The sequence below is a fragment of the Motacilla alba genome, chromosome 5 (assembly GCF_015832195.1).
Source record: "Motacilla alba alba isolate MOTALB_02 chromosome 5, Motacilla_alba_V1.0_pri, whole genome shotgun sequence".
Classification (NCBI taxonomy): domain Eukaryota; kingdom Metazoa; phylum Chordata; class Aves; order Passeriformes; family Motacillidae; genus Motacilla; species Motacilla alba.
In genome coordinates, this window is record NC_052020.1 from 27,471,280 (window position 1) to 27,497,459 (window position 26,180).

The 26,180-nt window shown below is 38.1% G+C and overlaps 1 protein-coding gene across 8 annotated transcripts in view; it reads right to left on the reverse strand.

Annotated features, from left to right (window-relative positions):
- Window positions 1–26,180, reverse strand: part of SIPA1L1 (signal induced proliferation associated 1 like 1) — a 202,886-nt gene that overhangs the window by 68,141 nt on the left and 108,565 nt on the right. For all 8 annotated transcript variants that reach the window (XM_038138448.1, XM_038138447.1, XM_038138451.1 and 5 more), the window contains one exon: window positions 666–2,486. In XM_038138448.1, coding sequence (XP_037994376.1) covers window positions 666–2,163 — 1,498 coding nt within the window. In that variant the 5' untranslated portion in view covers window positions 2,164–2,486. The remainder of the gene's footprint in view (window positions 1–665; window positions 2,487–26,180) is intronic.

The window sequence follows — 26,180 nt, forward strand, 5'->3', positions numbered from 1 at the left end:
TTCTATAGGTCAGAAGGCTTTGATCTGTTGCTTTGGGCTCTTTTCTCCCTCCCATATACATCCAACAAAAATTATAACCCTTGGTTTCAGGGCAGAACCATGCGATAAAAGAACTGCACTCTGGTTTTTCAGATATACTGTTGGCATTGAAACACAGGTGTTTCTGTGTGTATATAAAGTTGTATCTATACATGTCTTTATTTCTGTGTTATTCATTTTGAAAAATGGATTTTGAAACAGATTATTAAGTTAATTAGTATGTCCAAAGATTATTGTAAATGCTACTTGTCTAAGATGCACATTCCATTAAATCCTCAGTAAATCAACTCCTGGCACAGTGGGAAGAAAGTTCTCGTATTTCAGGATTTTCTTGTTTCAATCTTGCAAGTGTCAACCCCTGTCCACTCCTATGGATACCCAAAGCTGTGTTTCAAGACATCCATATTTAGTAGTCATTGCTACCATATGTATCAGCAATAAAATCCTCAATATTCTTATACTCCAACATGCTGAAAGACTATTAGATATAGCACATACCATCAGTAAAATACACCATTGAAGAAATCCCTAATTCTTGCAAATACTATTAAGTATCAACTGGATTTTGCATGTTTGGAAAACAAAAAGTCATTCTTAAAATACAAGGAGAAACACAATTTACCTACCTTTCTGGTAGAAGAATTTTCGATAATAATATGCACCAAGGTCTACATGTTCAACAATGTATCTTTTCACTCTGTCTAGATGTAAAATCAGATTCTCCTTGGGAACTTCCAGAACTGCAACTCCAGCATTTGTGCAATGAGAACTCAGAGTTGACTCAAATGAGGCACTTTCACACCCACTGAAGGAACCTGAATTAGATTTGGAAAGGCTGATCTTCCTTTCCCCTTCCCCACCAATCTCATTACGAAAATAAGGACAACTCATCACTAGTTCATTGCTTTTATCGTCCCCCTGGTCCATATTAAGACTTCCTTTTGAATTCAGGTCTTCAGTGCTTCCCATTGGAGAATTGAAACTTGCAGAATGGGACAAGGGTCCAGAGACAAGTGATGCTACAGCAGCAGCAGATGCACCTGTCGTTGTGTTCCTTCTTTTAATAACATTATGCCTGTTGATTGCTGCTTCATTTAAATCAAATAAAATACTCTGTACATCATAATGAGCAAAACACTTCGGACAAGTCCAAGGCTTAATGCTGTCTTCTGATCTGTTATCTTCAAGATCTGAAGACTTCCCAAGTTCCCCCTCACCTTTGGCATTACGCAGCTTACGAAAAATAGATGAATCTCCTGTCTCTGATTTTGAGCGTCTCTTGAGTGGCTTCTCCCTTTCCTTAAAGAGTCTCAGGTTTTCCCTTTGAGTAATAGGTCCATCTATCACATCTAGAGAGAATCCTGAACCCTTGCTTCCACTGGCTATCAGAAGCTCACCGAGTTTAGTTGAGCCTGAGCTTCTCTGATCAGACTTTTCATCTTTATAGCCCTTCAATAAGTCAAAAAAACTTTCCCCTGAAGTTCCCTGCTTATCTATGGAAGATGTGCTGCCATACTCTCTGTGCAGAGATGGTCCAGATTTAAATGTGGGTGAAATACATTCATCAAAACTATCCACATCAAGCTCACTTATGGTGATGTCGCTGTTGCTGCGCTGTCGTATCCTGCGAAGAGCTTTCCTTGGGGAACTGGGATAGCCATCGGGTGTAAGAAACCTGGAGTCTAGATTCTCAGATTGTCTGGTCTTATTTTTAAGTGTGCTCTGGATGCTCTTCAACATGACAGAATCACTAGCATTCAGGTTAACAGAACTTCCCTGACTCCCAGGACTGCTTTTAGAAGACATGCTGTCAAGGCAACTTGACGTTTCAATATCTTGACTAGATCTGCTTGTCTCCTTGATGTTCTCCTTCCTTGGGGGCCAATCAGCAATCCTTGCCCTGACCCCCATTTTAGGGACTCCAGGTGTAGAGGTAACGTGATGGGAACTCTCATTGCGAGGAGGTCCAACTGGCGCCATGACTGCAGATCCTAAGCTGCCATTCTGTGACCTAAAGCGCCTCATGTAGAAGTCATCCGAGTGGACTTTTGAGGTGCCATCTGTTCCAACTGATACTCCAGTGGCAACAGCCCTTTCGGTCTGGGACCGCTTCAAGCTTGTCATGGTCTTTCAGTATGTTCAACCTTAGTAAGTTCCAAAAAAACCCACAGTCATTTCTGCTTTTTAAATGCACAGTTCTCTTCTGGAGAATAGTCTCCAAAATATACAATGGTTGCATGAGATCTTAATCATGGACATTTAAGGACACAGCTAGATGACGAACGTCCAGAAAATTCAGATATTCAGTAGGTTTTGATAAGCAATAATTTTCTTTAACTTCTGCATTTTAAGAGGCAGCCATGCTCCAATACATTCAAATAGTTCTAACATCACTTGTGCTCCAAAATGTCAGAGGTATAATTGAATTGCTTATGCTTCTTTTAAGCCTAGAACAGAAAAAAAAGAGAGAGAAAATCATTAAATCCTTAATACAAAACTTTTTGGTAGCTGATACTATCAAGGTAATTATTACACATAATTAATATTTTTAACAAACATGTTTTTGAATCACAGTGATCATCATCACAAAAATGCCGTGCTGTGTTACATGGTATCGACGAGTTTTCTAGGTATAGTTGGGCTGCCTTCTGAAAAAATAATGGTGGTTCCTAATTCCAACAAATAGCAATTTTTCCTTCTGAATTAATTAGTGGTACTTTTTAGTTAGGTTAGTGAACAGTGTCACAAAGCACGAGTAGGGAGCTTCTCAGCTAAGGATACATACAGCATACATTTCCCAGAGAAATTATATAAGAGCCAGATCAGGACTCCAATTTTTATAACCACTTTAAAGAATTTACCATTTACAAGTCATACACCCTTGGATGCCATTAGGTATTAACACTACCTATTCAACTTTCCCATTAATGTAAATATCTGATATGTTAACTTAAAAAAAGGAAACTAATTAGCAAAAAAGTGTATAAAATTGTAAGAGAGGATGGTTGTCAAGAACATTTATTTTATGCTTTGCACAGCCTTATCTGCACATTAGCTGCATAGTCCAGAAAGCATGTATTACCTCTGACCAGAGTTTACAACATATAAAAAGGTTAAAGCTAAATAGAAACAGATACTTTTAAGTAACTTGATATGAGAAGTTTCATTTATTTCCCTGGCTAATAAAATTTTGTCTACCACAGCTCCTGTATTATTCCAGCTTCGCAAAGTCACAGAAATTAAATGCTTTCCCATACCTCATCAGTACAGAAGTGATTACCAAGCCTTTAGTACATTGCCCTTTGAGAAGCTAAAAAAACATAATCCGCAAATACATCCTTGCTGGTAGAAGACAAAAGCATGGGATTGTCAAGATAAAATCTTGCATTGCTGTGTACATACTTTAACACAAAGAAGTTAATAATTTTCAAAGGCTGAACCAATCACACCAAATGTGCCCTTGAAATATTTGTCAAATGTATGCAGAGATGCTGCTGAACCAGCACTGAATTGACAATACAGTATTGTCTAAAATCAAGGCTTTCTGATGCTTCCAGGAAAACCAGCACATTCTGCAGTCTCAGAACTACAGTACTTTGCACCACACTAATTAAATACCAAGCCAGGGCACTTTCTGCCTCTAAAGGCAGCATGTTGAAATTTCACTTGCTATATAAAGCACTTCTTTAAAATAGCTGCTCTTAATATAAAGCTCAACACATAAGGAATACTTAAAATGCAAGCTGACTGCATCACGTAACAAGAACAGTGCGAGTCACCACGGGTACAACTGTATTTGCACAGGCATTTACATAAATGCAGCTCTTCTCCTTGTAAGGCTGCTACAGTCTTAGAATCATGGAATGGTGTGAGCTAGAAGGGGCCTTTAAAGATCACCCAGTTCCAACACCCCTGCTACAGGCAGGGATGCCACCCATTAGATCAGGTCTTGAACACCTCCAGGGATGGGCCATCCACAATTCCTCAAGGCAGCCTGTTCCAGTGCCTCATCACCCTCACAGGAAAGAACTTTCTACCATTTAATCTAAATCTTTAAATTTTTCAGTTTAAAACTGTTCACCCTTGTGCTATCACTATTTCCACAGGTAAAAAGTCTCCATCTTTTTCAAAGCTCTTTTTGAGTACTGGAAGGCTGCAATAAGGTCTCCTCACAACCTTCTCTTCTCCAGGCTGAACAATCCCAGCTGTCTCAATCTGTCTTAGAAGAGTTGCTCAAGCCCTCTTATTATCTTCATGGCCTTTCTGTGGACCTGCTTCAACAGTTCCACTTTTCTTGTCATGAAGAATCCAGACCCAGATGCACTACTCCAGGTGGGGTATAACAAGGACAGAATACAGGGGAGACTAACATCCCTGGCCCTGCTGCGTTTGATGCAGCCCAGGATACAGCTGGATTTCTGCACTTGCAGCATCGTTGCCTTCTGTACAGCTTTTGTCCACCAGCACCACTAAGTCCTCCACGGGGCTGCTCTCAAAAAGTTCTTCTCCCAGTTTGTACTCATGTCTAGGATTGCCCTGACCCAGGTGCAGCATCTTGCACTCGGGCCTGTTGAACCTCATTAGGCTCTCATAGACCCGCTCCTTCAGCTTGTGACTGTCTTCATACATGGCATTCCTTCCTTCTGTTGTGTCAGCTGCAGCACTCAGCTCTGTGTTCTCAATGATACTGCTGAAATAACAGGGTTTTTTTCTAATTAGAATAACTTTAGAAAGGCAGTCTACCCATGCTGCTGTTTGAAAACTAATGAATTCAGTGTTCAGCCATGACTTTTTACAATTTTCAAACACTCTCCAGCCTAAGAACTAATCAGGCTGGCGAAACAACTTTGTGCACCATCAGATCAAGGAAGGGAAAATGCAGGCACTGTATGCCATGATATAACCTAATCTTCTGCCCATATTTTTCAAAGTATGCCTAGCAAAGTGCCCACTTTGCAAGGTGCCTATCAAAGAGTGTTGAAGCACTATTAACCTCTATGAAATGGCAACACCTCACAACACTTCCTAAAAATCGATACAAACTTGTTTTAAAAATAGGACAGAAGGAAAATAGAATGAAAACTGATAAGGATTTAGGGCAGGAGAATGCCAGGCTAAAAGGGATCGCAAAGGAAAAGTCAAACTGAGGGTTGAACATAAAACATGTAGGAGTACAAGCATCCACTACCACAAGCTGCTCTTCACAGTCCACAATGAAAGCCAAGATTTCTCCCTCTCTGTTCGTCTTCTACCAACATCATCTCTGAAAACAAAGTATACACCTCCTCCCCCCGCAATGCTGTTCTACTGAAACAGATCACCTTGCAGTACAGGTTTGTCATTAACTTCAGGGCATCAGTTCACACAGCAGCTCTAAAAATTCCCAAGCTTGGTGTTGACCATATAAGCATCCAAACACCACCAGTTCTCCCTACCTCCTCAAATTATATGTTTTCCCTTAAAAATTTTCAGGACAACAATCCTAAGTAAGGATATAGATATACAAACATATGTCTAATCATATGAAAAAATATAACTAAGTGGACTATGTGACTTATTCTTGACCTGTTATATACATGGTTTTGTCATTAGTTACGTGACCACACAAGGAATTTTTCAAAGGAAATTCTCTGTTCCTGACTCAGCTTTATGCATGTCTCACTCTGGGGACCAGCTGTTTCATGTTCTGCAGGTTTTTGCAGCTGTCCCCCTTCATCTGCTGTAGCAGCTGGAATACAGGCCGTAAGTGATTATGGTAATAGTTAATATCATACTCTGAAGAAATCAACTCCACCACTGACTGTGTCTATATGAATTAAATCACTACTAAGTCAAATTTTTTGAGGGTGCAACCACCTGCCCATGTTTATTTCTCTAGACCTTCCCAGCCTGGTGTCTAATTCGAGACCTACCAGTCTGGTGTAAAAGGTTTGATTAGTTTCAATCAAAGTAAAGTGAAAACATAACATTTGATAACATCAAAAATTCCTAAAGCACAGGTCCTGGGTACATTGCTGTTGTTGTTTATTTTCATTAAAGCTGATAACCAATCTGTACTTTAACCTTTTCCAGTATTCATTATTTGCAAAACATGACAGCATCAGAGAGAGTGAATCCCACTTGATTTAAAAGACCAGTAACTGGTGTTACTTTGAACAGGAAAACCTACCAGAACTTAAATATTAAGCAGCAAAATTGCTAACACAGAATATGCAATACATTAAAATTAGTTACAATTACAAGATCAGCAGCATGGTACCTACTTCGAATGCCAAGAGCAGCATTTGTGAAGAGTAACAAATCCTACTTTGTTACCATTTCAATATAGAAAAAAATACAACTTAAGGTAGAGCTATGAATATCTATACAAACAGAATACGGTGGAGACAAACTAGAATAACCATGAAAACGTACTTTTCCAATTCATCTCAACTCACTGAGGAGGCCAACAAAATAATCAGATGAACAGCTATATATAAAAAGCTATAAATGAAAACCACATGCAAAAACTACTGAAAGGGTACATGAAAATTTAGTACTGATTATATCAACTGAAAACCTGAATAGAGAGTTAAAAGAATAATCATAAAACCAATTATCTGCTTATCAGATTCCATACAATAATTAGTAAAGCAATGCCAGTATCTGTTCAAAATAGGTCTCAGATACTTAGGACAATTTGTTTTGTTTTTACCAGTACCAGATGACTAAGTCTAATCTCAACTCAAAATGAGCACAAACCTATCTTCATTCTTTTGCTTTCTATTTATACCTTTTTAAATCACTTTGCTGTCTCCTCCGAAGCCAAAGTTTTAGGTGCAGGACAAAGAACCACACTTATGAAACTTAAAAGGACCCTGTAGATGAACTGTAAGATGGTTTGGAGACGCATCATTCTTAAAAGGCAGGGAAGGCAAGGATTTTGATTTCTTATTTGTCATGCCTGAAGTCACACATCCAGAAAAATGGAGACCTACCAGTCAAGATTTCATCTAGAGACCTTTGGAATACAAAGCAGCAAATACAAGCAGTCGATCAAGAAGAAATATCTCACTCAAATCAGTTTAGGATAGCAGAAAAACCTCAACTACTGCACAGTAATCAGTTTCTATCTTGGACCCAGCTAGACAAAGAAGATAATTCAACTGTTTGTTAAGGTGAATGGAGGAAAGGAGCTCATGCCTGACACATCAATTCAGATACCTTCTATTACAATTTTTCCTAGCTTTAGTTATGTGGAATCATGCTTTTTTCCCCTGGAAAGTAATGACTTTACCCACAACTGAGTCTTACTTGACAAGATTCAGCAATTACTCTTATCTTCTGAGAACATGAGACTCCAGATTCTGGAATCATGGGTGCTAATGATCCTAACAGTCTGATGTTGACAGAGACAGATTTGGGGGCACCAAATTATTAATGACTCATAACATTCCAAAGGAAAGACTTCATACTTCACCATCAGCCCTTATTATAATGTGGCATTTTAAAATTAAAAATTTGGAAATGAGTGAATCAGTTTCAACTTATAGGAAAGTCTTGCTGTTGCCAGGCCTCCATACCACAGACCTGCTCCACTCCAAACAGTAAAACATAGTAGAGGGTGGTAAATGCTACATACTGCCAAGGATACTTTAAAATCACCAAAACTGTAGGATAAGAAGATCAGAATAACATTTTACAGCAAGCAGTCGTTAAAAACTTCGCTGATATCTTCTCTGTTCCATGGGGTTTACTAAAACACAGACAATTCAGGAAATGCAGTGCAACAACAAACACATTATTGGCAACAATCCTTGCTAACTTTTACTGGGAAAAGAAATGCCATCAGTATAAGCTCCTGAAAACTAGAAGCTCCTCTAAAACTAGAAAAATAATTGAGAACAAAGAAAAATATTTTATATAAGAAATCTTATCTATTTGTGTCACAAATTCTTATCTGAAGTATAACAGATCAAATCCCGGGAGGGAATATTAATTTATCAGCCAATTAAGTTATTATATGTACAAAATAAAGTCTAATTGCATAAATTAATTCCTCAGAGGAGAAAAATTCAATTTAGCCTTTTGAAATACTTTATCTGGTTACCTATTATTAACTTTATCCTTTTCTTCTCAGGATTACTTCCATCATTGTAATTGCAGGAAAGCTAAAACGTTCATCTTTCTGAGAAGTTTTTACAAACTGAAAATCTATTTGAAGAATAGTGTTTGGTATTTTACTAACTTAATGGTTTTATTTTTTTTCAAACTTAGCAGAATAGCTGGCTTTGTGTTACCAGAGTTTGTGATAACTGTCACCTCTGCATAGACAGATAGATTCCCTCAACCTCCCTTTCTTTCCCTCCACTTCACCAATTTACGCGTCTACAAAATTTGTCAGCGATTCACATGTCAGCAAGTCTGTGTTTCTACCTTTTTCTCTGAATGTTTCCTTGCACCCTAACCATCAGAAAAAAATCTTTGCTCTGAGGACACCGGGTGCCATCTGTTGCCGTACACAAAATCATCACCTGCACTGATCTGCTAGGATTTAGCATTGTTTTATTCTTAGCTTCATTCTGTGCTGAAGTAGCTGATGCAAATACACATGAACCTAGGCAAGGTTACATTAATTTTAGGGTGTAACAGTAATTACTGTGAGTCACTACCACCAGCTTCTGCACTCTTGCAGTATGTGCCTCTCTACAGACAAAGCCAAGCTCACTGTGCTTTCACGGTGGAACACGCAGAGGATGCGCAGTCGCTAGAGAAGGGTGCTGAGCTGAGCACATCCACTGTGGTACTCGGCAGAATTTGCTCCCCCAGGTTCTGAGTCCTGGTAGCCATGGTGGTAAACCATCAGCTGGCTCAGAGCACGGTGAACCAGCTGGCCTCCCTGTGCACAAGACCATGAACTCACACTCAATAATCATAATCTCCTGCAGTCAGTGGTAAATGCTCGTGACATTAACAGGATGGTAAATGAAGCATAATAAAAGCTATCAAACTGAGACAGATATAGCAACACAGGGGACAGTAATTTCCCACCTGTGCACTTCAGCACATTTTGCTCTGCTATGATTTCCTACTCATTATTCACCAAGCAAATGCAACAATATCTGAAAGCCAGAACTGCATCCTCTGTTTTCACATCCATTTTATACGCATTAATCAAGACACGGATATAACAAATCTCAAGTGTACAAGTAACTGCTGCTGAAACAAATACTTAAAAACTCCTTTGAACTGAGACAGAAAGGAAGAGTGAGAAAAGGACTGCACATGGTCATTCCTACTTCAACACTCATGTTCCATTCTGGTACCAGTGTCAGTCATCTAGTTAATTAAGTGTAGCAGCCCACTCCTGGAAGGTAATTTACAGGATCTAAAAGAGAGATTACAAGTCTGACTGTAAGCTATAGTGTATTCTATTCCTGGAACAAAACTGTTAATAACAATTTACTTCTGAAAGGAGTGCTTGCTCTCTAGGAAACAAGTCTACATCAGTTGCCACATCAGTGGCAACATGAGAGCAAATCATTCCAGCTCACAGATACCATCTCCAAAGAAAGCAACTTTTTACCAACTAGAAAACAATTTTTAACCCTCCCTTTTCTTATTTTAAAGAGATGCTTCCTCTCTGTCTGTTTTTCAGTTTGTAGCTGTTGCTATATTGCTTCCCTGGGTAATGGTTCCAGAAACAGACTGCCCTTTCTGGTGTGTGAACTCTTATAAAAAGTTGCTTTACTGACAAGCGTCCAAGTTAATCAATAACTATCTGATACTGTGACAATCTCACCTATAAAGAGTCCCAAAATAATAACAAAAAAAAAAAACACCCCAAAAGCCAAAAAAATAAAACCCAAAAAAAAAAAACCAAAAAACAACAAAACACCAAAAAAAAACCCAGACCAAGAAACAACCTCCTCCAAAACGGGCTCATACTTCCTGGCCTAGGTACAGTTCAGTGTAAGAGCTACAAATTCCAGTAGGTGCCAGGGATGCCCTTTCCCGAGGTTTGCATCCTTGCTCATACTTGCATAGCACAAAGGCCCATACAAGTCCTTTCTCCTCCAGTGTGGCCATCATTTGTTTCCAGCATATCTCTGGTACCAGTACAGGGATAGAATTTAGCCTGTGCTAATTTAGCTGCTTCCACTGGCTCCATTCATGCTGGCCATATTTGACAAATGAATACACAGACATGACCATGTCTCATGACATGCCACAGACATTGGAGTTGAGTGAGGCCTCAGTTTGGAAGAGAGGTAAAGAGGGTATTTACCCTACTACCTCTCCAAACTTCCAGGTGCTTCTAAGTAGTCTGGAGTGCAACTCAAAACTAATTTAATTTTTCTTGTAATGGGTGTTGGACTGCGTCACTAATTTGATAAAAGGATTATTAAAAATACAAGCCTATAATTTTGTTAGCATTTGAGATATTTTTCTCAAGACCATTAATATTCCTTAGCTCTATCATTGCAGTTGCGTCTCCCTAAATTATTGATTTGGTAAAAGAATTGCAAGGAGCTGTTCTGGTGCCTTCATGAAAGTCATCCAGCTCTCAAACCTCCACAGAGCATTTTCTCCATAGGCTGGCTGATAATTAAAGTCATGCATTTAAGGGAGAAACAAAAGCAGCTTTTCAGGAGCAAAAATTAAAATTTACCTAAAATTAATAGGCTTTATTTCCACAACCCTGATATTAATCATCTAGAGAGCATTTCATGTTCACACACATTCCTGAAGATGCTCTTGCAAGTATTGCTCTGCTTTAAAGGTACTGCTGCAGTGCTGGACAGGAGAATTACAAGCAGAGGGCGTCGCCAGACATCCACGCCAGAGGTATTCATCAATTTCTGTCCCACCGTCACTCCTTTGCTGACGTCCCAGGCCCCCTTCAGCAGTGGGTCACACACAGTCTCCTGTCACTCTAAGCCCAGCTGCTGGTGTTCTTGACAATCCCCCTGCACAATCCTTCCTTCTCTGCCCTGGGGCCCTCTGCCACGCAGCCCTGGCCCCCAATGGGATAGAAAAAACTCCATCAGTTCAGAATTTCAGACCTCAATAAAAGCCATTCAAAAGACAGCTGAGCATCTCATCAAACAAAATATCTTTTCTTCAAGCTTCCAAATAACTAATAGGTGTTAAATGAATTCGCTTCTTATCAGCTCATGTGAAAATACCAAGTAGATCATTACTTGAATCTGTTACAGTTCCTGTATATTAAAAAAAAAATAATTAAAAAGGCAACTGGAAGTTTCACAGATAAAATCAAACACCATGTTTGCAAAGGGAAAAACAAGTTTAAGCTACTACTGAAATATAACATTTCTAAGTACACACCCAAGAAAGGGTTTTCCTTCCCCCCCAAATAATCTATTCTAAATGTCAACCGAACTACCTAAATGGTATTCTTCTATGAAGAAGACTTTAACACAAAGTTAAAATATTTTCCCCTAAAATAGATAATTTGCTTTTGTGGGTATATACCATGCACATTTGTGTATATACACCTACATATATTTACACATAAGATGTTAATATTACATTACTAAAGCTTCTCTAGAAGAAGTACTTAAATATAACTTAAGCAAACATGGTAATTAACCCTCATGTCATTCAAAGACTTTCCACAATTACTAGTGCTTTACACTAGTGAATGTGCTTAATGAACTGCATTCACTATTGCTATATGAAGAAAACAAATTTAAAGCTAAGCCTATCAAACGTTGATTGTATGTTTCTACAGGAAATTTTCACTCTAATAACCCGGAACATGCCCTGCAGCATGAATCATTTAGGTATTCAGATTATTCAAAGCTTAGGCAAATAAAGACAGCACAAAACAATTATATTGAAAATCACAGTCCAAACTATAAAATCATACAAGGGCTACAAAGAGCAACAAAGATTCTTTTTACAGTTCACATGTTTGAACAGGTAAGAAAGCATGAATTTTCAAACAATACTTGCAAGAAAACAGCAGTTTCCATTTCAAGTGACTGCCACATCCAGTCAAGTGTGCAACACCAAGAAAGGAAGTCAATTAGAAACTTTAGAGAAAGACAGTAATTTGTAGCAAAAACTTGAAGCATTTTTTTTTAATCCTGTGATTGTGAACAACTGCAATATTCAAATTGAAATGCACTCAGTGGAACCCTCCACAGCCTTTCACGAAAAATCCTTAGGGGGAAAAAAACCTAAAAACTCAGTAATATTCTTTTCATCAATACGCCAATTTATCTTTTTCAAATTGCAAGTTTTGTATTACTATACTGCTAAGCTCTTGAAAGCATACTGGTATGTCAGTGTAAAGAACATGATCTAAAAGTACAGATAAACAAAAGGTAAAAATAAATAACCTCCCCTTAATAAAAATAGGTAAAAACAAAAGTTTTAAAGAAAAAAGTTAACTATTTAGATACTGATCTTAGAGGACAAAACATTAGTAAACAACAGATTTTATAAGAAAGCAAGAATAATTTTCAGCAACTCTTCATGTTTGTATGTTTTCTATTCTTCATTTTGCTCTTAGACCCTCAGCTTCATACTTTGCCTGCAATCACTTCACTCCCAAACATGTAATCCCATTTACAAGCCAAACTCTGGTGTCCTTTCAGTGGAAGACTGAAATAGGCTTCAAAATCAGGTATGTATCAATTTCCGAAAGGATTCTAAAATGACTGCCACTAGCGACCACCTAGATCACTGTTAGAGTGATATTGATGGATTACTGCATTTCTCCCATATCCTCCATCTGAAAGTGGAAAACTGAATACTGGGTGCAATCTTCTTTTTGGAACAAGATTTTTTTGTTTTCTGAAGCCTACTTTATCCATACAAGCAAATAAAAATGACAACCAGATGAAATAACATTTTTCTTCAGACAATTAAACTGCTCACATAGAAGGCATGGCAACAGATTCAGTAAGCAACATATTTTTAGAGCAGTACTTATGGCAACCCCTCGCAGAGCTCCAATGTAACAGATCCTCCTAACCTAAAAAGGCTGTGGTCTTTGTCCAAGGAAGATGTTTATTCACTAGTTTGGTTTCATTCAGAGTTAAAGATGGGGTCATCCCACAGACTGAAAAAGAAAACCATCTTAAATTACTATTTGACACACATGCTGTGTAAATCTAACCTTATGAGGAACCATAAATCCACCAGAATAAAAAAAAAAGAAAAAAAAAAAGAAAAAAAAAAAAGAAGCTTTCAGGCCTCTCTAACTCTCATATAACATAAGAAGGCATGACATCAGAGATCGCTGGGGATAATTCACTTTCCTGTTTTTGACAAAACACATATAAAAAGCTTTTTGTCCTTGACAACTACATTTATTTCCTAAATATATGCATTACATATGTATTTTCCAAAATGCCATATTCATCATATTCATGAATATAAAGGAAAAAAAGAGTTCAACCTCCACATAGGATTGTATATAGCTTTTTTGGTTAATCTTCCCTTAAAATGTCATTTAAAATTGAGACTAAAAGAAACACGGTTTTAAGTAAGACTTCACCAGCTTTGGGGGCATGAAAACACATCAGAAAAATATGGATGGGACCATACAACCAACAGGAAACAACTGACAGGAATTTAAGAGCAGTAGGTGCTCTCTCACCAGGTGACAAAGATGAGTGTGTTACATCCATTACCGATATCACCTCAACAACTGCAAAGGAAGTCTGAAGCTTTAAATGTGAAATGCAGAGAATGACATATAAACCTGCAAACAGCACCAAAAACCTAGCAGGGAACAGAGTACAACTATAGAAACCTTGTACCCTGCTAAATGAACAAATATTACAATGGCATTCCCCTTTTCTATATGGCAATGTACACAGAAACATGAGGCAAAAGCCAGCCTGGTAGTATGTAAACTATTATTCTACATCTAAAATACCTCAAGTACTAATAATGATGAATAAAAGAATGTAGAAAGGGAATAAAACCTATGCGTGAAAACATGCAGTTACTCAGCAGAAATCTGCATCCTGCATGATTGCAACATTTATGGTTTAGAAAATAATAAAGGCAGATATAAATATTTCAGTTGATTCATTTCTTGCGAGTGCTGTGCTACGAGTGGGTGTTCAGGCTGGATTTCACAGGACTTAGAAGAAGATTTCTTCATATGCAGAAAACCAAGAAAGGTTACTTGGAAAATCTCTCAGCAGTGACCAACAGGTGGATGAGACCCTAAGATCTGATGATGTGGGTACGTTGTATTCTACAGTCCTACCACAGACTATGTGGTCAAAGCAACTGAGAGCATCCAAGTAGACAGCACTTCTATTTTAAAGAATGCAACACCAGTCACTCACTGAGGGCAGAGAGTGCCTCCAGTATCAGAGCATCTCCAGCAACTGCAACAGGAAAATAATACATACCTGGCCACCTACATCAACTCTTCAGGAGTGACTGTGCAAGCCTGTGCACAACTCATTGGGTGAAGCAACCTACACCAAATTGCAATACCAGGGAGAAGCAAATAAGCAATTCAAGTCATGAATCCAGACAGTCAAGCTGGCAAATCAGGATACAAACTGAGAAGAGCAAGCAAGGTGGCAGCGACATCTAAAAACACACTTTGCAATTTAAATAGGAATCAGTCTATTACAAGCACACATATGTCAGCAGTACTGGCACTTCATCCATATATTCTTAAACCTAAGAAGAAAATTTAGGTGGATGGTTGGATACTACCAGTTGCCTCAAAGCATAAGTAAACTTGTGTGTGTTTGACCTGCTCACCTGTCCATGCAGGTCTTTTATCAACTGCCTTTCTAGCCTAAGACCCAAATTACTCCTTACAAGATTTATTCCTTTTTCTGTAAGTTGAGCTACAACAACTCACAGATACCACAAAAATAAGCCTCCAGCCAAACATTCCAAATATAGTCCAGCACGTCCATTTGAGATTTTTTTCATTATAATCTAAGGAAGTATGATGAAAAAATGTTTTTAACTTATGTGATTTTTTTTCCCTCCAGTCATGGTCAGTAAAAGGAAATATCTACATCTGTTCTGGTTCACATGCATGAAAAACATTTTATAAAATGGAAACAGATTTGAAATCATTTAAATTCCAATACTAAACCTTCAAAAGTAAATTACCTACAGAAAGTACATGTGTGGGTGTATTCCTGTTTCACTGCATCAACAGCCTTAATCAGGCTTGCATACTATTTCTGATTATGGTTCATTATATAAAATCACGTTGATAACACTTCAGCAAGAACATTCCTTAACCCTTTCTGAAAAAAGGAAATATCATTCTGGTACCAGTTTTCACCCTTGCTGTGTTTGGGGGTGACTTTCTCCAGCCACCCTTGACCTTGTGGAAGCCATGACAGCCAACTGTTAACCACAGGAATCTCCTTGAACTCTCCATCAGTGAAAAGGCTGTGGCTCCTCCCTGTGCTGAGTACGGTGACTCCTGCAGATGACTCTGCAGCTCCACTTGCCCCTGCAACCCCCAGGTCCTTGGAGATCCTCCCCAAAAAGCAGATGTTGAAGGCTAATGCACCTGCCTGCTCATGTGAAGTCAAAATTATTCCAATTGCACTAACTGGAGCCACATATCTCCACCTAACAAACTGAAGGCCCTGATTGGAGTTCTGAGGAGTAGATAGGAATGAAAGCATTACAATGTGCCTATTTTGATTCACAGGGCTGCATTTACTTAAGCATGTACGATTTCTTTTTTGGTTTTGTGTCTGTTCTTCTATTACTCTGAAATGGGTATGTTTTTCAATATACTGTATTTTCTCTTAGTCAGATCAATATCTGAAAACTACTTGAAAATATCAGCTATTGTGAAGCATAACTTATAATTTCTCAGTATGATTTCTGACCAGAAAAGGATCATACCTGTGCTCCACAAAATGCTCGTTAAATTTCAAGATAAACTGGGTCTTGATTTCACCCTGTAAAGACTAGATGATTTTGTACACTGAACAACTTTGCTCAGTGATACCATCACTATTAAAAGCAACTCATCTTTCTATACTGCAACATGAAATTTTTTTCTAGAGAAAAGCTTTCAGAAAAATGGGTTTTTTTATGACAATTTCAGTAGCTGATTCAGTCAACAGTCTGATGCTAGCACTACTCAGTTTTCATCATAATGCAAAACTTTATACTCCCACTAAAGAAATCCTCTTCAGTAATTACATGAGTTTAAGTCTCTAGGATTTTACAGGAAGATGCAAATATAATTAAGCTGTTTTATGAGCACAAATGTGTTTGGAGGAGGGTTGTGGGGAAAGGAAAAAATAGGGGGGAAAAAAGAAAAAAAATTTTTAAAAAAATTACCCCATCAGCTCAATTTGCATTGTAACCCCCAGGAAATGAACTCTGTTCTTCAAGCCTACCATGAGTACAGCAATGGGATTAGAGCAGAGAGATCTGTTTGGAGCTGGGTGCACACACAGAACACGTTACACCTAAAACCACTGTATGGCTAAATCTACAGATACTTCTTTTTTTCATTGCTTAGTACTTCATGCCAATCATACAGTCAGCATTTACCAAATTCAGTGAGTCAGTTTTTGAAGTAGTGAGACATGGCTCAAAATAAGATCACAGTTTTAAAACTGCCTGATAAGCATCGATTCTGAAGATCACAGAAGTGCTTCAAAATACTAACTTTTATAATGGAAATATTTGGTTTCCTTCCAAGTAAAGTACTGTAGATTGGTTTCTGCTCCCCTCCCCTATGCATTCATACAGACTTGCCAGAATTTCCACTGAGGATGAGCACTCATTCCAGTTGAAAATCTCTCTGAAATGAAACATAAAACTTCTGATAGTTTTGAGTGGCTCAGTTCAGAAGAGGGAGTAAAAGTCTTTGGTGAATCTTTTATTTAGTATTAGGAAAAAAAATACAAGTACTGTAAGAAATTCTACCATGAAACAAAATAGATTTCTAAAGCTTTAGTCTGTTTTTGAAGTTCTGAAGGGCAGGGAGGGATGGGACTTGTGTGCTAGAAAGTCATGGCATGACCACTGAAATATTACAGACAGTTTTCTTACCGCAGAAGCAGAAAATTTCTATAAAGCAACCAACAAAAATGCATGATTAGTTATCAATCATAACCATGACTTACGGATGCCAAAACCTAGCTAAAAAAGTGGTCAGGTAAGTTCATACACAAAAGATGTCATCAGGGGTTTCAAGTGCAAATAGTTCCACATGAAGTTGGGGAAGTTCCTCAGTCAGATTTCTAGAAACTAGGAAAACATAGCTAGACATGCAACTATTTGTTTACTCGTACCTTTCTCTTCCATACAAACAGATACAGCACTTGCCTGATTCAGAACTGCTCTTGGCTATGCTGTTACATAAGGTGAAATCACCAAGTTTTATTAGTAAGACAAATTAGCTTAAGAGAATAATGCTTTCGTATTGCCATCTCAGATGAAAAGCAGGAGCCTTTTAGGAGCCCTTAAGACTTGAAACATGCACTGGTCCAAAATTTCCATTAAAAACTTGGTTATTACTTCTCTATTACAAATCTGTCTCCCAAAATTCACATGCTACTCTACTGCAATGGCTATTTAAAAGGATCATTAGGTCAGAACAGCCCATAAACTAAAACAAAGAAACAGGCAAGGAACATAACAGAAAGAGTAGGTTGACTTCAAAATACTCATTTAAGACCTATGGCTCAGACATCAGCTATTCACAAGGCTGTCTGTCAAATTACAAAAAAAATAAGCATTTTCTTGTTTTGCCAATTTGCAAGTATATGCAATCAGAGCATGAGGACTACCATTTAACAGGTTATTTTAAAAGCTAGCTTGAGGACTTCTCCTATGACAACAATTGCTCTAACAAAAAACTCTTTCCTTGAAAGCCCTGTTCTTACTCTACTGAACCTAAAACACCAGCATTTAAGTCAAGTCTTGTCTGAATAGCCCCCCAAAGGAGACTTTGGGTCTGTCCTTACTGATTATAGATCAAGTCGACAAAACCACACGCTCTCAACTACCATTAATTAGTTAGAGTGGCACTCTCCACCCACAGCTCACAGACAGAAAAGCTTTTGACAAAGCCATGGGAGATAATAGGATGATGTAAACCAAAAACACAAGAGTGGAAAGGCACAAGATTATTTTAGCAGTCAGAGGATCTGAATAATAAGAAAATAAATAGTGAAGGAAAAGGATGTGCCTGAAAAGACAAGCAACCCAATGCCTTCTTTTCCTTAATGTTATTTATCTATTCATTTATTGCAGCCAATAATGAAACTAATACAAAGCCTTCTTTCTAGAAGAAGAGGAAACTTTAATTTCAAGGTGAAAAGCACATTATATACAGTCAACAGTACCTATCTTAAATTGAAAAATCTGCATACACTGGGAGATGTTACAGAGCTGTGCACTGCTAGTATGCAACAGTACTGTATAACTGATCATTAAGAGAGGGGGAAAAAAAAAAAGCTTGTAATTCTGACATATTCTAAATTAACTTTGCAGAGAGGGCACCAGGAACAGACTGGTATTGCCATTTTCCAAACCATGTTGCTTGAGAATCAGTATCATAACTTCCCACTCATACAAAGTCATTGCATCGACTCCCACTAACTCCATCTTACTTAACTTCAAGAAGAAAAGTCATCAGTTCAAGTATGCCAAAGGAAAATATTTTAGTTGTGAGTATATGTGGAATGAGAGCAAAACAGTATAGTGCAGTGAGAGAAAAAAGCAGAATGTAAGGCTGCATGCAAAGAAACTAGGATGGTGCTGCATTAGTGCTAATACATACGAAAATTAAATCAATGGATCTCCTTCCACTGCTCCTGCAAATCATCACTTAGAGATTAAAGCATCTGGGAATCACAGAACAACATCCCTTTAAATACATGTAATAATCTCAGTTACAGGATGCTGAAATTCTTGAGTTCATTACACTTCATGGACTGAATGTGATGATTATTGCTGCTGTGAGAATTAGGTATTAGCAATCCTGATTATATCTGAAATCTTCGTGAAAACCATTCACCTTCCAATACAGATGAAGAAAAAAAAATCTTGAGGAACAGAACAAAGTTCTAATTCTTTAGTTCTTACTTAGTGCTGTGTTTTCATCTAAATTACATACCCAAAGTAAAGTAATGCAGTCCTAAATTACTAAACCATTTAAAGAAAGGAATAAATTATAAAACAAATGTTTATTTTAAAATACAGTGTCCTGGTTTTGGCAGGGTAATTTTCTTCATAGTGGCTGGTATGGGGATGTGTCTTGGATTTGTGCTGAACACAGGGTTGATGATGTAGAGATGTTTTTGTTATTGCTGAGCAGGGCTTACACAGAGTCAAGACCTTGTATGTTTTTGGTATAGCCACACTGGTGAGGAAGTTTGGGGTGCATGGGAGGGGACACAGCCAAGGGCAGGTGACCCCAGCTGACCAAAGGGACATTCCAAAACATGTGACATCATGCTCAGTATACAAAATTGGGTCGGGGGGGGGGGGGGGGGGGTGCATTTGGAGTGATGGTGTTTGTCTTCCTAAGTCACTGCTGCATGTGATGGGGCTCTGTTCTCCTGGAGATGGCTGAACACCTGCCTGCCCATGGGAAGCACTCAGTTAATTCCCTGTAATTCCCTGTTTTGTTCTGCTTGTGTGAACAGCTTCTGCTTTCCCTATTAAACTGTCTTTATCTCAACCCTCACGTTTTCTACCTTTTACCCTTCCAATTCTCTCCCCAGTGCTGATGGTGGGGGAATGAGCTAGTGGCTGCATGGGGCTTGGCTGCTGGCTGGGGTTAAACCACAACAGTTTCATTTATTTCCATTGTATGAACACTGTTTTTATTTTGATACCCTTCCAGCTGCAGTACATTAACCCACAGCCCTAGCAACATACCAGCAGAACCCAACTCACATCAAGAGTAACACATTCCTCCCTGCCTGACATCTCAAACAGGAGGTCACAGCTCCCTTTAGGTGTGTCCACAGAAGGAAACAAAAGCATCAAGAATGCAGACCTAAAACTGAACTTCATAAAGACAGAAGGCAATGCTCAGTGCAGATATTAAGTAAAAGTTGGAGAAACAGAAACAATGTTAAGAACTACTTGTGAAGACAGTATAAGTACACCCAGGAAGATTAGCTTCCAGTTTTAAAAACCACGATGAAAAGTTCATAAACAGAAAACTATTTAAAATACTGCTAAAAAATTTTCTTAACTGAGTTATGTATCAGCACAGCAGCTACTATACTTACTTAAAATACTGTAAAAACACACCTTTATCATCACTGATAATACAGGAATTTTTATACAGATAGGCCAAAATTATTAAGCCTGCATTTCTGGAAAATGACTCAGCAGGTAATAAATTACTGTACTGTTTTTGACTTGCAGGTAATATGTAGTGCTGTAGCAATCTGATGAGCAGTCTGAACAGATGCTGACTGATAATGAGAAGACATGGCATCAGAAAGGTGCTGTGTTTCTAGGGTATTGATCCTTACAAATATGGCTTTAAATCAACAAACTAACTGCCAGCAGAGCGGCTGTATTAGCACGTAATTCCTGGGCCTAATGATCAATAGTCAACCAGCAGAGGAGAAAATGAGCAGAGAGAAGCCATTGGTGCATACAGAGAATTACCAGATACCTTGAAATACTTGTGCAAAATTAAACATGTTGGTAATGGGAAGACAACAACCCTTCACTAAGACATGGCACTTTCATATGTGAACTGGCAACATAAGTAATTTTTTATCCAAATCACTATTCAAAGCAGAACGTAAGTAAGCAGACAGTACTGAACTACTATATTTTGCAGTTAAAGTAATTTCTCATATAGTGAATAATTAAAAATTACTCTTCTGCATTCTTGGATGCTTTGAAAAAATTTTAAGTTTTTTTCAAATATTTCCATGCTGTCAGGTAAAAGGTTTATAACTGCCACACTGAGGGGCTCAACAAGAATGCAGAGTTTCTAACAAGTGGCTCTAAAAGCCTTGATTTGGGTAAGAAAAGAAAAATACAAATATTCTCTTTGTTGCTTCTGGATATACTCAGACCTTAATTATGACTTAGTGATTCTTTTAATCAAACTCGTTTGTCACACACTGCCAACAACTCAATGTCTTCTTTTGAGAGCAGATCATAATGTCAAGTATCTAGCTAGCATGTTAAAAATTACAAATTAAACTTCAGGCTTATAAGCAGCTGGCTTTAAAAAAAATTTGTTTTCAACCAGTACTCTACTATTCGGACAAAAAATCCTTATCAGTAGAAATTATTAATATCATTAATCCGCCTGTTAGACATATAAAATAAATGCAGGGATAAGATGAAGATCAGATTTTAAGTGGGTTTTTTTGGCTAATGTAACAAAGATGATGTTTAAGTCAATTCCTTGAAATAACCACTTTGTACACAACAAACCAAGCAGTACACCAGGCCGCCCCAGAGAACATGTGCAATAACGAGATATTAAATTCTTTAAGCAAACGGAAAAAAAAAGTTCATCACTAAGGAGCTCCCATTATCAACAAGCTACTGTTTCAGCCAGAGAACACATTACTGCAGTATCCAGTGTGGTATGCACTGCTTCTCTGATGAAGTCACTAGCCAGAATAAAAATAGACATCTTAGCAGTATGGATCTCTCTTCAAGATAGGGGTCCCTTCTGAGTCTTTTAACTTTACACATATAGGAAGAAAGTAAGGCACTGTCAGTCGGTAATGAAAGACTGGCAAAAATCTACCGTGAAACAATCCTCAAGTTCATCTTCTGTTTAAGAAGAAAACATGCAGGTGTATCAAATATAATTACATACATTTATTTCCAACTGTCTTCCCATTACCTCAAAAACTCAGTGTTTTTTCCTTTTTCTCCACAATCAAGGGCCAAAGTTGATTTCTATATCTTTGTATACACAAGGTGTGCATACATTAATAAATCAAGAATACTAGGAGGTCTCCTGTGAACTGGAGACAGACTCTAAGTCACTGGCTCTGTTAACCTACACAGCAACCAGGTTTCCCTTCCATGCTCCTTCCTAAGGATGCATGCAGGAACGTATCAAAAATTTTCACAACAGACAACAGAATGACTCTGATTCACTTACCAAGTAAAAATTGAAAATAAAAAACATGAGAAAAAAGTTTTAAAAGATGGAGTAGTGAGCTGCAAATGTAGCCTCCTTCTCTACTATTTCCAAACGATGAGATTAATTTTATTATTCTACTATGTAAGGTGCTAGAATGCATAAGAACTGGGGCATTATTCATCCTACATATCATGCCACCTTCATTTTTAGGTTCAATTTTTAGTATTCCTGTACTACATTTTCATCACTAGTTCCATCTACTATGTCAGTGGCAGGAGATAAGAGTCATCAGAAGACAGCAGTATTTCAACTAGTTATGGCTGTGTGAATGAAGAACTTGAAGCAAGAAAGAAAAACACAACTGAAACTGGAGAACAGCATAAAATAAACTTTTCTCTGCCTTTTGCAAAAGGTTATTCTTTGGCCTGGTGTAGTAACAGAGAGAGAATTTGCTCCAGAGATTCAGGAGACTGAAGCACAAGTCCTGTGCACCATTAAAATCCTACCGAGCACATTGATGTGTGAAATCCCAGTAATGCACAGAACTTGTGCTGGCCATCCCATTAATGCTGAAGATTACAATACAGCAACAGCTTTTATCTGATACCCCATAGCTCTGACAACCAGAGAGAAACAAATAAATAAAATGCATTCAAAATTGCCTACACTTCCAAATTTTTCCAAACAAAATTATGTTCCTTACAAACTGAGAACTTAGAGTGTTCCATAATTTGCATGGTACTAGAGCTGGTTCTTCAGATGAATTATTTAACCAAGGCTGATGTGCTTTAACAACTGCTTCTCATTTACACAAATTAAGGCAGTTATGAACTGGAGGAGAGCATTAATCCTAATTAGCTTTGATCCCATCACCACAAAGACCTGGATCATCACTCTGCTGAAGATTTCTCAACTTAGTACTTAGGAGATGCCCTGCTAGAAATTCTTTTGAGTTCTTGTCTTGCGTTACCATGAGCTTCCTGAATATCCACATCTGTGTAACACTCAGAGAAGCCTGGGGACAAAGGAATCAATAAAATTATAGAAGTCTCCTGTCAAATACTTTGTCCTGATCATAGAACTCACAAAAGAAGGAACAGTTTGTGTAAACTACAGGATCAGGAACATGCCACATAAGGAGCCTGTGTTCTGCTTTGTACAGTCTTTTCCTCTCTTTTCTTAAATTCAATGGGTTTTATGTTTTGGGTTTGAAGGGTTTTTTTCTAATTGCACTCCAACACATAGAAACCATAGGTAACTGAGGTGTTTCTATGAAACCAAGCTGTAGGCTCCAACTTTCAAACTAACTGTAAGAATAAACTCCTGAAACACCACTAGCCCAAGTGGAACAAACTGGGCTAAAAAAGAAGAGAACATAGAGGATGGAAAGAAACAAAACCATCACCTCCCACCCTGCAGCCCTGACTCACATTACCAAAGGTTGCTGAGGCCAACAGGCCAACATTTATTAGTACAGTCCTGGTGCTCTCCTCTCCCCAGTAGATGTATCTTACATCCTTTCTGTACATGAAAGACTAGAGCTGGAACCAAGACTGCAGATGTACACTGCCTGGCAAAGCAGCACGTGGAGCCACCCAAGATTGCTAAGGGCTAGATTTGACCCAGCTGTTTCTCAGTGAATGTCTAGACTAACTCCTCACTAAAGCACCAATGCCACAATTTACTCCATACCAAGAACTTTACACTCATCGATGTGAAATCAGTAGCCAGTTAATATCCAAAATGTTGGGTGGATATATATTTTTTTTTCCCTTTTGGAGTGAGGGAGAAGGAGTAAAAAAGAGGGATTGATGGATAGGCAAATCTAGTCACAAAAGCCTCACTTCCTTAGCAAACAGACTAAATGCAGTTCCCCTGCAAGAGATCCCCTTGAAAAATAAACCAACAGACTAGGGTAAGGATTTACATAGTGAAAATTCTTGTATGTTGACAAAGAACAGAAACTTCAAAAGAAGTACTTGTCAAAAGACCTAATCTAACAGTGCACAAGGTAGGCCAGGAAACCTTCACATGACAGGGCTGCTTTTCACATGTCTTGAAACGTGAAGCCCGTAGCTGCTAATTGGTAAGAATGGAGGAGATCCCACCCAACACCTGCTACAGCAATTCGGTTTAATAGCAGTGCTTCAGTAGCTTTGACAATTACTCCCACACTCCCCTGTGAGAGACTAATGGTTTGCTAAAAATAAAACAAGAGATTAGCGTCTACCCGAGCCACTATTCCACAAAAGGCGATATTCAACAACCTTGTGGTGAGCTGGTGTCCAGACTTCAAAGGATTTCCTCCTGCATCGAGAGATTTGGGTGCCTGGCTAAAATGGCAGGATGCAATATTATTTTTTGTTCATTTTATTATTTTCTACAGCCTGCATCTTAGCACACAGTAATAATGTTCATACTTATGCAGTAGGGAATAATCAGTACCAACCTCAATATGTGCACAGCAGCTGCTAAAGCTGAAGTTGCCAAGAAACCTAAGATGACAAAGCAAAACACAGCTCTCCCCCCCTCCCCCAGCTGTACCAGCAATTAGTGACATTTTCACTAGTATGTGAATCTTTAGCAAGCAGACCAAGACTTACCAAGTCACAATGGCAGGGAAGGATGGGAAAAAGAGCAGAAAATACCTTTTACAATTTTTCTGAATATGATATATAATATGGTTGTCAAAACCATCAATCAATAGCTTGTATGTAGGATGCAAGTAACAAAAACCATATCAATCTTCCAAAAGAATTGCTCTTATCTGTTTTAAAATACAGGAACTATCAGACCACAAAAGCAGCCAATATAAAAAAGAGAGCATTTTTTAAAACCACATACTTATTTAGTTCTGTAAGAAAATGTCTGACTCCACGACAAAAAAAATATACAGATTAAGTTTTGCCTTACATTAAATACTAAGAAAACAATCTAAATTTACAGTGGGAAAAATTTAATCTTTTGTCAGACACAGAAGGGAAAAAAAGGGCTCCATGTGATGAATATGATAGCGTGTAACAAAAAAAGAAAGCCTCACAAACAGCCCTGACCTTGTTTTGTGGAAGCAAGCCAAATTAATTCCATCCTTCAAATGTTCAAGACACTGGTGTCACACAGAAGAAACACTCTACAGTAATTATAGTTGCTTTCCAAAAAAAGTAGCCATCATACAAAATTATTACTGTCTCACCTGGTCAAATGGGTTAGATATTAAGAAAAGACATCAAGAACTACAGGTCTGGATTTCCCCCTCAGAAATACCAAAGAAGTTTCTGTCTCCCTAGGAGGACAAGAATAGCTAAAATTCCATTTGTTTTTCAGTTGTGTGAAAAACTTCCATTTTTAAAAAATAAGGAGACATCATGGATTAGGCCACTTTCAACAAATATGTGTTCCTGTACAAGTCAGATACCACCAGATCACAGATGACGGTGTCAGAAGGTGAGACAGAACACCTGAAGAACTTACAGGTAACTCCATAAGAAGAGAAAGGTTTGTGGCTAAGAGACAAGAGAACTGCAGCCCAGAAATTCTTTCCCTTTAGCCTTGAGATGGAATGACCAACATCTTATTTTAACAATCATTGCTTAGGAACAATATCCATCACTTTCCAGTCACATTTTCTCTAGTGCCTTTAATTCCATTTCATAGCTACCAAATATTTTTAACTATCTCCAATATAAAGATTTATTAAATAGAAAACAGTTCAAAAATCACCAGAAGCATGACAATTGAAACTTAACATTAATGCATATAAAGAAGGAATCTTTCATTGTTTGCTTCAGTTGAAGGATGAAGGTATTACATGATATGGATGTGAAGAATAAGGATGTAAAGGTTTCAATCCCACAGAAACTACTGGGTTATGTGTTTGTGCCTCAGCATTTACACTTGGGCAAGACCCACCAAATAAACTGCAGAAGTATGATACTACCATCTCTTGGCAGTGAACCTTTCATTGATCTCTTCAGCCTCCATTAAGACATAACCTGCAGCTGAAACTATAAGGCACAAATTACACACAATTCTTGTGGAAATCAGGCGGTAAACTAAATCAGTAAAAGAATCAACT